Source organism: Corythoichthys intestinalis, chromosome 11 (assembly GCF_030265065.1).
Source record: "Corythoichthys intestinalis isolate RoL2023-P3 chromosome 11, ASM3026506v1, whole genome shotgun sequence".
NCBI classification, from domain to species: domain Eukaryota; kingdom Metazoa; phylum Chordata; class Actinopteri; order Syngnathiformes; family Syngnathidae; genus Corythoichthys; species Corythoichthys intestinalis.
Genome location: NC_080405.1, coordinates 51,844,302 through 51,862,385, shown reverse-complemented (window position 1 = coordinate 51,862,385; position 18,084 = coordinate 51,844,302). Strand labels below are relative to the sequence as shown.

Below are 18,084 nucleotides of genomic sequence, written 5' to 3'. Positions count from 1 at the left end.
ACTTATTTTACACCATGATTTGCAAATAAATTCTTTAAAAATCAATGTGATTTTCTTTTTTTTTTTTTTTCCACATTCTGTCTCTCATGGTTGATGTTTAACCATGTTGACAATTACAGGCCTAATATTTTCAAGTGGGAGAACTTGCACAATTAGTGGTTGAGTAAATACTTATTTGCCCCACTGTATATTGTGTGTAAATTTTCTAACAGACGCCATCTTACCATGTGACGTCACAGGTTAAGGTCACATTTATGTATGACATTGCAATGATCATATCGCCCTAATTGCTACCTGTATTACACTTGTCATGAGAGCTTAACTTACCGAACCTGTGGTGTCCCCAGGTTGATTGGTCTCCCTGAAAGCACAACACAAACATAGCTGCGTTAAAAGAGTTCTTTAAATCACTTAAAATGTTGTCTCGGTCCAAGAAAAGTGTTAAGTGCTGTTACCCGATCAAAACACTCTGCAATCTGATTTTAAGTGTGACAACATGTCACATGACGCTTAATCGGAATCGGAATCAAGTTGTCTTCATGGTGGAGGTACTAACCACCATATCCAAATGATCACAGCAACTGTGACGCGTCATCACGAGTGAGTCACAAAGCCGCTTTGGCCATCTAATGTGAGGATTTATACAGTGCTTCAATCACGAGCTTCAATTAGCATGTCGGCTAAACAAGCGTGGACTAATGACAAGTAGACTTTTGTTAAGTTGGCGCCTTTGACTGTTGAAGTTAACCGCAAGAAGAAGCTTTTAGCGCCTTCAGCCTAAAATAAATAATCTCCAAACCGTAAAGAACTGCAATAAAATCTCTACCTGGCGCCGTTGATGTTGTTGTCGGCATCCCGGAGGGCGTCAAGCTCCATACCTGAACCTTCCTCCGGAGGCACCAATGCATCCTGGAACAGAAGACATTAAGATGCTGTACCTCAATAAAAATGAAGCCTCCAAAGATCTCATCTCTCACCTGCGTGTCTTCTTGGTTTCCTTTTTGCTGACATTCACTATTGTAACTTGCAGGCTGGGCTGTATCACTGGAAGAGGGTCAAAGAAAATTGAGAGGAGAAGGACTTTGAATGTCTCGTCACGCAATTTTTAGTTGTGCTGGACTTACCTTTTTTGATCGTCAAAGTTGCTTAGGTCCTGGTCAAGGGAGGATTTCAGTTCGAAGAAATGCTGCTCCACTGCAGCCCTGATCGTTCGCTCTATGATTCTGAAATCACAACACAGTTAAGTCCGTTACACTTAGCATATACAATGGGGCAAATAGGTATTTAGTCAACCACTAATAGTGCAAGTTCTCCACTTGAAAATATTAGAGAGGCCTGTAATTTAATTTATAGGTGCAACGCTAGTTATGTCATGCGTGTTACTAAAAGAACTTTAAAACCATTAAATTTTAACAAGGAAATTAATGTTAACATACCGTATTGGCCCGAATATAAGATGACCCTGATTGTAAGACGACCCCCTCTTTTTCAAGACTCAAGTTTAAAAAATAATATATATATATATATATATTGTAATAACAATTTTTATACAGATAATAATTACAGTACATCTGAAACAAATGATTATAACAATATATTTGAGAGCAAAAGCATGTTATTTTGCCTCATTCAAATCTTAACATCTGAACATTTAAATATGTACACTGTACAAATGAATGGCTTCTGGTTTTCGACATGCAAATAAACCAATCTATTGTGATAAAACAACAAAATTGCAATAACTGCATTAACCATCAAAGTGAAGTCTTACTGTAACTGTAGTCTTGAAACAAAATGTGAATAATGAAAAACATTGCAATCAAATAATGCAAACTGGTTAAACTTGAGAATAGCTGAAATCTGTCATGACAAAACATCGCTTCAAAGATATCTGGCACCATCTAGCGTCGTGAATGGGTATAATGTGTAGACCACGAATATAAGACGACCCCCTCTTTTTCAGTCTTATTTCAATGCAAAAAACACCGTCTTATACCCGGGCCAATACGGTACTTAAAAAAAAATTCTCAGATTGTTTGAAACTGTCATCTTTAGAAAACGCATATTCTGTTTGAGACCATTCATAAGAAGTCTGTTCAAGCCACTCAGTTCGTGCTTCCCCTAATGACCAAAAATGTGCTTTGCAGTCCATGACGAGCGTCTTCACTTATCTCAGACCTAATAACACATAAGAAGCCCAGCCAGACTGTAAAAGGTAACGACGCTCATCCTTTTGCGCACTTTTTCCAGACACTTGATCCTGAGAATCTTTTGAGACTCCAGGGTGCTTTCTTGATCGTCCTTCCCGTTTATTTAAGCTCGTAGGTCGAGCAGCGGCCTGATACAGGCCGTAGGAAAATCGTGCTGTAATATTGTGTACGCAGCTGTTTCTAAATGCCATCTAAAGCCTTCATTTAAGAAGAATGGAATGTCAAGACTTGGTCTGACAACATGATACACTGGCTGACAGTTATGTGAGTCCTTAGCCCTAATAGGTATTTTGTAATTCTGTCTCATCTGACCTGACACTTCTGTAGTTAAGCCTCACTAACACGCTTCGGCCGTGCCTTTGACCATCCTCTATTTCATGTCACAATACACGTAGTCCCCGGATTACGACGGACCCGACTTACATGATTTTGACTTTACTACACCTGCGTCTCATCGCTTTTTTTTTTTAATGTTGACATTTGTTTTGTGATGCATGCTATTATTTTGGCACAAGAAGTGTAGAACAGGAAGCGAACAAATGTTCAGACGCACCTGCCTACCCCACAGTCCACACACAGAGCAGCAAAGTGAAAGCGGTGTCAGCCTGCGCGCACATTTGTTGCTTGTGAAGCATCCGGAGACGACGGCTGTACATAACCCCTTTTGTACTGTTTATTGTGCGTTTTCAATTGCGGTCAAATACTTGGGGCGAGTTTATGTGATTGTTTTTGATGATGTGCGCACGCTAACTGATACATGCTAATCGTTTGTTCTTGCTTTATCAGCAGCTACATGTATACGCAAATTTGAATTACAGTTATTGAAGATGAGACTGATTTAATTTCTTTTTACTTTAGTTTGACTCTGCAAGTGTTGATGTCATGAGCAGCCGAATAAAATCAGCAAACCACACGGACGTCTGACATCATCATCTCGGAGCCTAGCTCGCTGTCAAGCTAGGATTTAGCTCCAACGTATTGGCTAAGACAATACAATGACATATAATACATGTTTTTGGATGGTTTTCTTTCCTCAATTTAGAGGGTGTATTGAGGTATTTAAATGGTCAATTCCAACTTACCTGAAAATCCGGGTAACATCGCTGGCGCGGGAACGGAACTCGTTCGTAAACCGAGGACTACCTGTATATCAATACAGTGCTATATCGCTATACTTTGTACCCCAAAAGGTTATCGATATGCTCCCGCCAAGATTCGCCAGGGTTACAATGTACACGACTTGTGCGATTCGACTTTACGACGCCCAAGTCTCGTCTGCCATTTTGTCGCCAGTTGTGCAACAGTGTAGAATGTGTGTTTGAGCTCAATATTTTTCTCAGTGTATCTTTTTCACCATCCACCAGCATTGATGGTAAGTACACAATCTTATTTTTTACGTTATTTTATTAATATGACACAAAAAAACTTTTTGGATAGTTATTTGGAGATTTAGGGGGTGTTTAGTGGTACTGAACGAGTTAATTTTCACTTAAGCCAAAATTCGGGTTACATCATCTTTAATATAAACAATTTTAGTGCTGCAACGATTAACTCGAGTAATTCGACTATAAAAAAGCTTCAAATCAAATTTTGCTGCTTCGAGTATTCATTTAATCAAGAGTTGCGTTGTAATAGTTTGTTTGAAAGTGTTTGCATTTAGTTTTGTTGATTTGGATGGATACGCTGCCCTTTAGTGGCAACAGTGAACATGACATAACTCATTTAACATGGCTGAATCCAGCTGCTCCCTGTTAAGACCAACATATGGTTAGTAGTAAGTTTTTGCTTGAGCTAATATGTTTTTAATACATTCGTAATTTAGTTTAAAGGTATATTTAGCCATTTTCTGTGGGAATATGCGTTTGAATGATTTGTTAAGGGCTTTGTAAACAATTGTTAGCATTTTATAGCATTTAAGTTAGCGGACATTTGCTATGCAAGTTAGCCAGTTGTTCTTTTGTTGTACTTAGATCCTCATTTATTTATTTATTTTATACTGTTTGAGGCTAAGCTCGGGTATTTTAATTTATTTTTAAATGAAAGTGCAATCCTGCATACTTTGAAGAACCACTCGGGCATTTTATTCTGTATTCACATTCAATGCTCTTTTAAAAGTGCAGTCTTAGCAAGCCTTTGTTTTAAATCTCCTAAAATGTATTCTGCAACGCAATACATGTTCCGAATCCGATTACTCGATTATTCGAACTAACAAATTGATAGATTAATCGAATACTAAAGTAATCGCTAGCTGCAGCAAAAAAATCTCACTAGCCACTACTTTTGCATAATTTATGGTCATCAGCGAAAAATATCTTAAAAAATATCAGAACAGAATTAAAAAATATTGTGACATCCCGAGTTCCCACCCTTAATTTCACCATCACATCACATAAAACGTTTGTTTTATAATACAACGATTGTAAGCAAAACGATTTTAGCCCTAATAGTTGTCTGTCTGTGTATCTTAACTATGCTTTGTGCGTGTGTGTGTACTCACTCTGCCGAGTCAGCAGGCAGCATGGGCACAGGGGAGAGATGGGAGCTGCAGAGAGAAGAAGCAGACACGCTCAGAACATGAAGTTCTCCAGGACTCCCGTGACAGACACAGAACAACCTTGTGCGTTTGTGCCAGCCAAAACAGGAAGCAAAATAAGGACAGTTACAAGGATGCTCATAAAGGGCACCGAGGCGAACACAAGTCAGCGGCGCCACTCTTGGCGGGCACATTGTTATTTAGACGACTGTGTTGTTAATCAGATACGAGGCAGTGTGAATGTGCGCGCCCTATTGAGGTCACATTTGTTCATTTTACACAGCTGAGACGAGGCCGTGGATCCTCACAAACATTCCACAGCAGCACATTTATGTAACAATGGAAGGTCATTTATGTTATAGTGCACAAGTGAACTCATTGACCGCTATTGACGGTGATAGTCGTTTAATTTTCTGATTTTTTTTACACACTAGCTCGTTTCAGTAGTGAGGCACCCTTGCAGACAACGGTTATTTTGAAATCTGAAAACAACTGCATGGGATGAGAGTGACTAAGATGAAAAAAAAAAAAAAAAAATTGTATGAAATAAAATGGAGCTTTGAAGGACAACTACAACAAAAACTAAAAAGTCAGTAGTCCAAATTGAAATGCATTTAAATTTTTTGTTTTGTTTTGTGTGGATTTGACTTGTATCAGGCATTAAAATCTCTCACCTTTCGGTGAAATTCGCCGTTTTGATGTCAAAAAGGGTGACCTACGTGAATCGTGTAGATCCGAGGAGAAACTTGTTGGGGGGGGGGGGGGGGGGGGGGGGGGCGGTAGGCATGTGCCGTTTACTATGGTATGAAAACTTCGCGCTTTCAAAACCACTAAAATTATCTGTCACACCGTAGAACATGATTCGCTATTATTTTTCACGTGTCAAAAATGCAGCCAAAAGTGCCGCGGCAGCGCTCACCCCTTCCCCTGTTTGTTGCTTTGTGTGTCAGTGACGCTTTTCCAGCGAATCCAAAAACAAAACACAAGGCGTACTTTTCTTCAATTTATTGAGCTCTCAAATCGTGGTAGCTGAAATATACAAAATGAATACATATAAAACGTTGTACAATAGTATTTTTCCATGTGTTAGTAGCTTCAACTGATTAGCACCATGAAAAAGTTCAATTCAAAATACAAACTAATTAAAAACTTACAAAGACGAAGGTTAGCCTAGGCTTAGCTGGAAGAGCAACTTTGTTGAAGTTTTAAGTTTCACAACCGCTAAGTGAGAAACAAGCTTAAAGTGGGGAAAAAAAGGATAGCGTCAAAGATTGCTAATTGCGACAGATGATCTTCATCTTGCCCTAAGCACAAATTCACGTTCGCTAGAAGAGGAGAGGTCTCACTCCCAATATTTTTTTCAAATGAATGCATTTGCCATCATATTGGATTTGGTGAGTAACGGTTTCAATCCTTTTCATATGATGCTGTATAATAAAGTTACTGCTGTTTGTTGCAACTTGCGTCGAACACTGCCAGAGCTAGCCAAATCTCCAGTGAAAGAATAGCTCCCATTAAGTTAGCGTCAAGCTTGTGTGTTTAACGGTAATATAAAAGAAGAAATGCAAGCTTCTTTCTAATATCGCTGTACACAATGCTTGCGCAAACCTTCCCACGCATGCACACATCTGTTAAAAAGCGGCGAGTACTCACTATTTCTGGTTTTTCATTTCCTTTTCATTCCCTCAAAAATACTTTTTGCATGTATTACCCTCCCATGCTTTTAACCATTGTGTGTGTTTTTTTTTTTTTGTGGTAGCTTTAAAGCAGTTGACCACATTAGTCACGTAGCGTATTTAAACCGTCCTTATTTGATATAACTACATTTAAGTCTTTCTTAAGGCATTTTTTAGTACGTTCTGCCTGTATGCATCTAAACAAAACAAGTTGAGAGCACACGGTAGTACTTTGGGTGTCAAATTTGCCTCATATACAGTAGGACGCTTCGCCGATGTAGACATTTTGGCAAAACGCCGGAACATATGTCCTCCACACCGTTCTCACCTTTTTAACCCCTGACCCATTTTCATGCCTGTGTATATTTCATGCTAAATAAGTTAACTATGCTATTCTAATACTAATACAAAACTGGAGTGAAGTTTTGTTTTGGGGAAAGAGACATTATCTGGGACAAGTGAGTGAGGACTTTAGAGTATGACTGCTCTTTGAACTAAATAATTCAATATAAATGACCTTAAATGGTCAAAAGTCAAAATATGACTACATCAAACTTTTCTCCATTACAGCTTGGTTTGAACCTTGAAAGGACTGTCCGCTCTGTGCTTTAAGGGGGGCGCTAGCACTAGAACATTATGTAACCTGCGATTATGTGCCATCCTAATACCGTGAGGACCTAATGACTTGTCCTTGGTGGGCCCAGAGGGGCCTCTTGACCTCCTCCAGCTCCCCGTCAGACAAAGATAACTATTCTATTAAGTGGACCCTCAGGCTAGCATGCAAAGTCTTTGTGGAGTCCAGATTGCGTCAAGATTGAGATCTGAGGTACAAAATCCAATACACGATAGACACCACTCTGAAAAATATTAGAACTGGCCGTACTACTATCAAAGTAACTAACTATCCCCAAACGATTTCAAACTCATCTTACAGCATTACCCCTAAAAAATGTGCTTAATCCGTACATCATAAAGTGCTGGAACACAAAGTACATTTGATAATCTAGGGATGACGAGTTAGACACAAGACTCAGAACACATTACAGATTGGGCTGAAAATCAAAATGCAAATGCAAGCAAAGAAAAAAGCTGATGACAGTACTTCACAATTATTCAGTCGATAGGATACAATAGGAACTATGACGTTATCCCAAGAAATAAGAATACATTATTCATAGTCCCGATAATATATAATATTTTTAGCATTGTGTTGGTGGATTGGGATGTGTGCGTTTGTTTCCACTCCTGTTTTGCCAGCATGCAAAGTTTTGTTACTGTCACTTAGGCTAGGTTCATACTACAGGTCTTAATGCACAAATCCGATTTTTTTGTCATATCTGTTTTTTGGTGTGCCCGTTCAGACTGCCTTTGTCCATTGAGACCATTCAAGTATTACGCATGCGCACTAATTTGCAGTCCGACACGCGCTGAGCAAGACGACCCGCATGCGCAGAAGCATCAAAACAAATGACCACACGTGCTGGCTGTCATCCGTCATTCCAGGGATATCATATTTAGCTTTTTAAAAAGAGGATACAAATATCAGACATAAATAATCCCATTTCAGGCTTATATTTAAAGTAGGGCTGTCAAAATTATCGCGTTAACGCGCGGTAATTAATTTTTTAAATGAATCACGTTAAAATATTTGACGCAATTAACGCACATGTCCCGCTCAGACAGTATTCTGCGTTTTGGTAAGTTTTACAGCAAGGCTTTTTGTGCTGCAGCACAACAGCGAACTCTTGTGGTCGCTTTGCGACATGGTTTATTTTTTTCTTGCCATTTCAATATGGCTGCACGACGTCTCGGGCCGACGCCTACGTTGTAATGTTGTGCTTATATGATCCTTGGACAAGATTTGTCCGTAACTATAGTTGTTGTAAAGAATGTACATCTTATGTTAGTTAGCAAAATGTTCTATTTTTTGTATGAGACGCTTTTTGTTTATGTTTAGTGAATTTGTATAGCGTGCTAAGCTAACGTTGTTGCTAATGCAATGCTTGTGTACTTTTTTTTTTGTAGTTTTATGACGGTCTAAAGAGGACAATGGTTTGAGGCTATTTTATTAATAAATCAGATGAAAAAGGAAGAAGTCTGATTATTAAGGCGTCGTTCACTAGCTGTCTAGCGTTGGAAAAAGTAGACGCTTTGGAGTGAGGACAGCATAGACAGATTTAAATGACAGTAGAGTGAAATGCCCACTACAGTCCTTATGTACCGTATGTTGAATGTACAGTGGGGAGAACAAGTATTTGATACACTGCCAATGGATTTTCCCATTGGCAGTGTATCAAATACTTGTTTTCCCCACTGTATATATCCATCTTGTGTCTTATCTTTCCATTCCAACAATTTATTTTACAGAATATATATAATTTACAGAAAAATATGGCATATTTTATAGATGGTTTGAATTGCTATTAATTGCGATTAATTACGATTAATTAATTTTTAAGCTGTAATTAACTCGATTAACATTTTTAATCGTTTGACAGCCCTAATTTAAAGTATATGGATCGATAGCATGTACGCATTGTCCGTGCATGTCTCACACACACATACGGGCAGTTTGCCCGGACTCTCGGCCGTGTAAGCAATGTTGAAATATTGCTTATATGGAGCAGACAGAAAACTGATCATTCTCAGGCTTATCCTCAACCCATTTTTATTTTTTTATGACTGTTGTCAAGTCCGACCCTTCCTAAAAAGCCGTGTTCAAGGCAAGCTAGGCGCTAATAACGCACAGCTGCACCGCTACGTAACGTCTCTCTCGCTTTTTGATGACGTAATTGCTGTATGAATTCCGATTTGAGAGACTAGACAGTACAGACCTTTTAGAGCTATAATTGCAATACTGTGAAACCGCGGTATTTTTGCTTAAGGTTATCATACTGTCAAAATCTCATACGGGCACATGCCTAGCCTGGACTGGCTGGGCCTTTCTCTTTGGCTTCCTTTTTTTCGTGAATGCAATTGAACGCATCACACAGGAGACAGAGTAAGGGGAGGGCATGCTCGGCTTTTACGAGCAGTCGCCGAATCGCGCACCGCTGCTGGCTGATCGGAGACTTAACGCGCAAAGCTCTGTAACGCTCATCTCCATGTAATCCGCGATGGGAGGACCACCAATGGGCACTGGATTGAAGGTTCAAGAAAAATGTGTGAATGCATTATCAGCTCATCACAGCTCGTTTATGTCAAATGAGCCGGCCGGTACCACATTTAAAATTACGGTATGGCGCAGAGGCAGATGCACTCATCAAAAGACTCCAAGACATAAGTTCCGGACACATGTTCTACACTCTATAGCAGGGGTCCCCAACCTTTTTTGCACCCACGGACCGGTGTAATTTGGGTCTTTTTTTCACGGACCGGTGTTCTGACAAATTTTTCAACCCATCAAAATTTGCAACGATGTGGTTCTGCGTATGCGCGTAACGTTAAACATAGCCCAAAATGCGCAAATGCAGCGATTCCAAAGTAAACACTACAAACTTTCTTGAAAGAAAGGAATATTAACTTACGTTTGATCATGGAAGGACTTGTAGAAAAGTTCTCCTCAGATACATCCTGCCATGTAAGCTGCACACAACTGCACACCGCTCTCACCATTAACAACTTCGCCTTGTCGTTAAACAGAAGCCCGCTTCACAAAGATACGATGTTGGAAATTGTAGCAAGGTTTTCAATGCTCTTGTAGCGATGTCAGGATATTCCAGAATGACTTTAATCCAGAACCTCGGTAGAGTTGTTGTCTCAAATGTACGCTTAATAAGGTCGCCGTCATTTGCGATCTCTACAAGTTGATCTTCCTGTTGCACAGACATGCCTGAATCACTCGGTTTATTCACAAACGGGTCACGAATCCACTCCTTCACAGTTCGTGGGTCTTCGAGGTTGTAGGCTCGTCAGGTGCCCTTTTCGCCGTAAAAATATCTCCAATGATGTCTGTTTTTCAGTCACCTTCGCTCGTGTAGGGGCTAATTATTTCCGAGAACAAATGTGCTGCTCCCGCGGCCCAGCAATACGTTATTATCGAGGACAAGCGCACATAGATATATTATATACACAAGTACACATGTACTACTAGCGGTCCAATCAATGGATTTCTATGACGACATTCTAATCTATCCCGTAGTATTATATCTAGAGAAGACAGAGATATTGGTGTGTTAAGCAAGGGCACAGGGTTCATTCAGCCAGAATGCGATCATTATTAAATTATTATTTCTGTGCGGCCCGGTAGCAAATGCGCCACGGACCGGCACCGGTCCGCGGCCCGGCAGATGGGGACCCCTGCTCTAGACTGTAAACAATGGCTGTGCAAAACAAAAGAGAAGCAGCAGTGCCAGGTCTTGATCGTGTGCCTTCATTGCTAAGAATGCCATCATGCTGCACTAAAATTGGCGATGCCACGCTCCATGACGTCACTTCCTTTGTATCCGATTGTTGTATGGAGACACTCGTCTATATTAAGCAGCGGGTAATATTAGCCGGCTAACTACTCCATGCAAGAACTTACACGTATAAGAGGTACATTAGTGTAGCCGACATGCTGTATAGTCTAACTAATTACACGTTTAAGCCCATTATCGGTCCTAGTGTAGACTTAGCCTAAGTGTCAAGTGTCCGGCAAATTTTGTCACTAACTCCATTTAGGTCCAGCTCGGATCTTTTACATCCATTCAAAAGTGAGCACAGTTTTGTCTGATGCTTAGATAATCACTTGTAATCCATTGTTGTAGAGCTGAAACGAATACTCGAGCAACTTGAGGAGCTCGAGTTTAAAAACTGATCCGAGTAATTTTATTCACCTCGAGTAATTGTTTCTTTTGAGAGCTCTAAGCATCACGTTTTGCTCGGACTACTTTTAATGTGGGACAACGCGCTGATGTCACGTGCGTAGAGGAAGAAGCATAAAAAAAAAAAAAAAAAACTTACTACAGCCGACAGCCGCTACAAACGACGCCGACGTTGCTAAATACTAGCCCGCACGATGCTACGTTGGTAGTGGGTAGCGTCTGATGAGTCTCATAGAGATCACATGTATGTTGAACTAGATGCGAAATGACAGAGTCGGCCGCGTCTGGGCAGCGTTAGTAAACAGCCGCCATCTTAAGCGCTAATAAAGAGCGCTAAGCGCTAATAAATAAGATTAAGGTTACTGTCACTAGCTCACGTGACGTTAGCCCTGCGGAGGGCTAGGTTTCTATTAATTATGACCACTTTCGATGCGTGGCTAACGTGTCTTACATACAGGCTTTAACATAACATAGTGTTGTGGAGTGATGAGGGTGTAAAATAAAAACTCAATAATGCTAACTATCAATTTTAGCTCAGTAGTCATTGCTGGATATAACACCAAGTAGCACTGGTCCCTGATGTGCTCCAATACAGCCTGTCTCATACATTTATTTTGAACACTGCAAAAACTCAAAATCCTATCAGGACTTACAGTTTAGACTAACTTAAAACTTAACTAGAACTTTAAAATGGCTTGACACAAATAGAAATTCAATTGAAACACAAGGAGAAAAAATCCTAACTTTTAAGTGATGTGTGTTATCAAGCGTAACGACATTTTTAGGTATATACTGTATGTATGTATGTATGTATGTATATATATATATATATAATTTTTATTTTTTTTAAATTTTTTTATTTTTTTAACAAGATCTAAAGGTCTTTTGAGTGAAAGCAGTGAATTAGTCTTTTTTATTCTAGTTACATCTGAGATGCAATTGTTGGCTGTTTTCAACAATATACAGTGGGGAGAACAAGTATTTGATACACTGCCAATGGGTTTTGATACTGCCAGTGTATCAAATACTTGTTCTCCCCACTGTACATCGAAAACAAAGACATTAATTGACTGAAAATGGTTCAAGATTAGATGAAATGTCTTGTTTTCTCATGTATATTTATAAATTCTGTTCACCTAAAAATATATTTGTTTTATCCGATTACTCGATTAAGCGATAGAATTTTCAGTCGATTACTCGATTGCTAAAATATTCGATAGCTGCAGCCCTACATTGTTGTATTTGTGTTTGACGATGAGTCCGCATACAGACTTTCCGTTACGTATGCAACCAGCTCAAGGTGTCCTAAGTATTAACATAAGCAGTGAGTGAAGGCAGGCTGCAACTCACTGGAGGTGTCGCTGTCAACGAGTCAGCAAAAACGACTGGGACACGCGCGCACACGTCATAAACAGATCAGCTGGCTGCATGAAAAGCACTTGCAGATTTTCAAGGGAAGCAAGGACGCTGAAAGATGGGGTGGGAACATGTTTGTGTTCCATGGCCAAGTTGGATTTTGAAGACAGATAGGCCGCAAACAGTCATAGAAACAAGGTAATAATAAGAGAAAAATTAAATGTGGATGCAAAAACTTTGATAAATCATTACAAAAATGAATCTAAATTGCTAAATGTAAAATTGTTTTTATAAAATAAAGCAGTTACTTGGGAAAATCAATGATAGAAAACGAATGAATGTTTGTGAAAATGTATATTTTGCACATTTTGTTTAAAATCAATAAAGTACTTAGTCACAGAGATAAATATTAACTATACAGTAATATTGTTATATAATAAGTATTCTCTCATTTTAATGTATTAGCTTTTAAACCAAAATGTATAAATGATAAATATGTGGTGGAATGACTCATTGTTAAAAGCGTGTGCAAAATTAATGTGAACAAAAATTTTTTTTTTTTTTTACATCAATAATAGAAAATTGATTTGCAGGTATAAATAATACATTCTTGTGATTACCAATATTATTAATTATTCATGTAGAAATAATGAATTATCATAACTGGCTATTAAATATATGCATCAACATTTAAGTTTTATTCTACCAATATTTTTAGTAATATTTTTTTCAATTAAAGAGAAAAATACAAAAAAAAATTGCATCAAATATTTGCGTATTTTTCATAATGTGAATACTATGTGTGCAATATTTCAAGATAGTATGGTCTGTATGGATCAATGGACCAATCATACCAAAATTCATAATTCATAACTGCAAAATAGTCATTCATTCATTGGGGAGTTACACAAGCGGCGTGTTTACCTCTGCAGCAACACATCACATGACATCCGCATGGTTGTTCCTACCACTTCTTAAGCGGAGCTCGTGCAAAAAACAACAAAATAAAAATCCAGACTACTAAATCTATTTAACTGGCCACTGACACCTCCTGCGGTTGGAACAACATCCAGCTGCTGCCTTGAGCCCGGCACCCGTGCGCATCCTACATCCAGTGCCGCTCAAGTGAAGTTCTGACGTAACCTGGCAACAACAGCGGCAGGCTGGGGGGCGGGCTGGCAGAAACTGGGGAGGGAACTCTGGCCGTATCAGCCAATCCAAATGGGGGGAAAAGAGTCGCAGGGTAGGCAGGGAACGGGAGGTGGTTGTAGGGAGGGGGTTGTGTTTTTTCTAAGTGAGTTGTTTCAGCTCGTGTCAGATATGGAGTGAATGATTGACAGGCGCAACGAATCAATGTTGCACGAACATAAACAATCTTGTCTGAGCCATAGCACAGCTCTTAACTTTTTTGACCTCGGGGTCCAAATTTTCCTGCCTCAAGTGGCTCGCGCCCGCTTCAGATATTTACAGTGTCGTGATTGAAATACACTCTTTAATGCCTGGCTTACAAATGGCCGCCTGTTTGGAGCGCCTTGTGTGAAAGTAAACAAAATAAATATTATATTAACTTTTAAATTGTATTAATGGGGAAGTGCTTTAGAATTTTGCCAATTGTGACTCGGGTGTGACAATATTTGAATATGATGATACAGGTAGTCCCCGGTTTACGAACGAGTTCCGTTCCTGCGCTGGCGATATAACCCGGATTTCAGCGTAAGTGGGAATTAACCCTTAAAAATATCTCAAAACACCCTCTAAATAAAAAAAATTTAAAAAATCCAAAAACATGTATTATACGTCATTGTACTGTCCTCGCCAAGACGTTGAAGCTAAGTCCTAGCTAGACAATGAGCTAAGCTCCGAAATTACGATGTCAGACGTCCATGTGGTTTGTTGACTATATTCAGCTGCTCATGACATCAACACTTGCAGGATGAAAATACAATAAAATGAAATGAAATCTGTCTCATCTTAAATAACAGCAATTCAAATTTGCGTTTACAAGTAGCTGCTGATACAGCAATAACAAACGATTAGCATTCATCTGTTAGCATCCGCACTTTCTTCATAAACAGTTCCATAAATTCGCCCCAAGTATTTGACCACAATTGAAAACGCACAACAAACAGTACAAAAGGGGTTATATACAGCTGTCGGCTCTGCATGATGCTTCACAAGCAACAAATGTGCGCGCAGGCTGTGACCTCTGCCACTAGGCTGCTATTTATGTGCATGTGTTGGGTGGGCGGGACCGTCTGTTCATGTGTTCGCTTCCTGTTCTACGCTTCCTCCGCCAAAATCAAAGGCGTCACAAAATATAGGCGTCGCAAAGACGAAATCGCGTAAGTCGGGTCCGTCGTAACCTGGGGACTACCTATTTATCATGATACTATATGCCAATAAATTATCAACATGCTCCCGCTGAGAATTAAGATATATTTTTTCAAAAGATTGCATTCAAAGCCAGTTCTCCCAGCTTAAATGAAATGGACGTCTATCGTCGTCAGTGGCAGACAGTAAATTAAGAAAGACACTCATTTGTTTTAAAGAATGTTGCAATAATGTAGTGTTGTTGTATTTATTTACAGAAATGTTGCACTGAAATATTCTCGGTCGATGAGGAATTTTATTTTTTTGAGAATCTGCCGATGCTAAGTCCCTATCTGATACCGAAAAAATTTGTTCCAAAAAAAAAAAAATTTTTTTAAACATGTTAATGTCCCACCAAATTATTTTAGAAAAACAATAACGTGGAAAAATACCTGCCTTTAATAAATGCTTCATTGAGTGAGTCCACTCAAATCCTCTCACACTGCTGTAGAACACTTACACACACGCAATGATTTGCCACTCACACAACCGCTATATAACAAGCTCAACGATGATTGACACATGCGGCTTCAATATAGCGCTCCCAGGCTTCTCTGGCAACATCAAAGCTTCAAAGCTGTCACTCATCGTTAACTTTAATAAGCAAACACCAGCTGCACAGGTGAGCAAGAAAAGCAACAGGAGAAAGAGTGAAGGCTGTATGTGCATGAAGAAGAAAAACAAATATATTAAATAGGGCTGTCAAAAATATCGCGTTAACGGGCGTTAATTAATTTTTTAATCACGTTAAAATATTTGACAAAATTAACGCACATGCCCTGCTCAAACAGAATAAAAATGACAGTACAGTGTAATGTCAGCTTGTTACTTGTTTTGTGGTGTTTGGCGCCCTCTGCTGGCGCTTGGGTGCAACTGATTTTATGGGTTAGTACCATGAATGACATCAACGATGGCGAGCTACTAGCTGACTGAAAATTTTACAAATTTTAATAAAATGAAAACATTAAGAGGGGTTTTAATATAAAATGTCTATAACTTGTACTAACATTTATCTTTCAAGAACTACAATTCTTTCTATCAATGGTTTGCTTCAAGAGAATGTTAATCATGTTAATGCCATCTTGTTGATTTATTATTATAATAAACAAATACAGTATTTATGTACCGTATGTTGAATGTATACATCCGTCTTGTGTCTTATCTTTCCATTCTAACAATAATTTAAAGAAAAATATGGCATATTTTTTAGATGGTTTGAATTGCAATGAATTACGATTAATTAATTTTCAAGCTGTAATTAACACGATTAAAAATTTTAATCGTTTGACAGCCCTCATAATAAATTAAAAACCCGATCCTTTCAACTGATTCCGATCTTCTGAAAAATGGTGTGATTGGCCCGATTTCCCATCACATGATCGGATCGGTACAGCTATAGTTTATTTTCCATTTGGAAATAGTTTGATTTTCTCTAATTGTCGTAGAATATCGTAGATGGCTTTCCTGACCCTTGTATCGATAATTGTTGTTTGTCAATACCGCGAGATAATCGTTATCGTGAGCTTTGGATCGCAAATCGTATCATATCGGGAGTTACACAAAACATTCCTACCCACAGTCACGACATTATTAAAGCAAGGACACTGAACTCGCTCAACTTCGTAGTAAAGTGGAGTGTCGGTCAGCGCTTTAGTAATAAGTCCACTTTCTGTCCATTCAGCCTATTTTTGTGTCCTGATTGAGTTTCAAATGTAAATAATTAACTGCAGTTGAGTCAATAACTATCAAACAGTTGGCTGCGGGTCTTCATTTGACCTACATGTACCACCCTCATTCAGAGATGGTTTGACTACAGGTCTTTGGTGAAGAAAAAAAATCAGAGCACAGTATAAGTGAGTATAAAATATAGCCCTTTACAGTGAAAGTCAGTGTTCTGTAATCAACCCTTGTATAATTAGAGTCAATGTGAAAATGCTCTATTACAGTAGAAGTTTATAATGAGTCGTAGATGCAACCCACGGTACTGAAGCTGTCGTAATGTTATACTGTTTATAACTCACGATGCTCTCGCATTGCTATATCAGCCGATAAGTATGATTTTAGATCATAAATCATTTTAATGAACTACATTTGAGAATTTCAAGTAATGTTAATTTGAATCTTTAGTGACACGGAGCATAGTGACAGAAATAGAGGGGAAAAAAATCTTCCCAGGAAAGCGGTAGGAAGTGTGGGTGCTATCTGGGTCACTTATCGGATCGCGTTACTACAGCGAAGACACAACGCAAGGCCAGGAAAGTTAAGGACATGAGGACAGCACGCAAGCCAAGGCGTGAGGGGTAAAGTAGGGACGGGACTTTTTTAGGGTAAAGGTTCAATTTAGTGCTAGACAACACTGTCTAGTTACGTGTATGCTAAACAATGTTTCTGAAGGAGATCAGTATAATATTGTGTATATTTTTGCTGTATCTATGCTATGATTTTTGAACATATTCCATGTAATCTCTTAAAATAGATTATAAATACAAAAATTAGGGCTGTCAAACGATTAAAATTTTTAATCGAGTTAATCACAGCTTAAAAATTAATTAATCGTAATTAATCGCAATTCAAACCATCTATAAAATATGCCATATTTTTCAGTAAATTATTGTTGGAATGGAAAGATAAGACATAAGACTGATACAGTGCCTTGCAAAAGTATTCGGCCCCCTTGAATCTTGCAACCTTTCGCCACATTTCAGGCTTCAAACATAAAGATATGAAATTTAATTTTTTTGTCAAGAATCAACAACAAGTGGGACACAATCGTGAAGTGGAACAACATTGATTGGATAATTTAAACTTTTTTAACAAATAAAAAACTGAAAAGTGGGGCGTGCAATATTATTCGGCCCCTTTACTTTCAGTGCGGCAAACTCACTCCAGAAGTTCAGTGAGGATCTCTGAATGATCCAATGTTGTCCTAAATGACCGTTTATGATAAATAGAATACACCTGTGTGTAATCAAGTCTCCGTATAAATGCACCTGCTCTGTGATAGTCTCAGGGTTCTGTTTAAAGTGCAGAGAGCATTATGAAAACCAAGGAACACACCAGGCAGGTCCGAGATACTGTTGTGGAGAAGTTTAAAGCCGGATTTGGATACAAAAAGATTTCCCAAGCTTTAAACA

General features: G+C 38.8%; 1 protein-coding gene across 3 annotated transcripts in view; it reads right to left on the bottom strand.

Moving 5' to 3' along the window:
- The window catches only part of fam13b (family with sequence similarity 13 member B), a 108,353-nt gene that overhangs the window by 27,883 nt on the left and 62,386 nt on the right, over nt 1–18,084 (bottom strand). For all 3 annotated transcript variants that reach the window (XM_057849359.1, XM_057849360.1, XM_057849361.1), the window contains exons 8-12: nt 4,708–4,752; nt 1,125–1,223; nt 978–1,044; nt 827–909; nt 328–361 (exon numbers count right to left, since the gene is read on the bottom strand). In XM_057849359.1, coding sequence (XP_057705342.1) covers nt 328–361; nt 827–909; nt 978–1,044; nt 1,125–1,223; nt 4,708–4,752 — 328 coding nt within the window. The remainder of the gene's footprint in view (nt 1–327; nt 362–826; nt 910–977; nt 1,045–1,124; nt 1,224–4,707; nt 4,753–18,084) is intronic.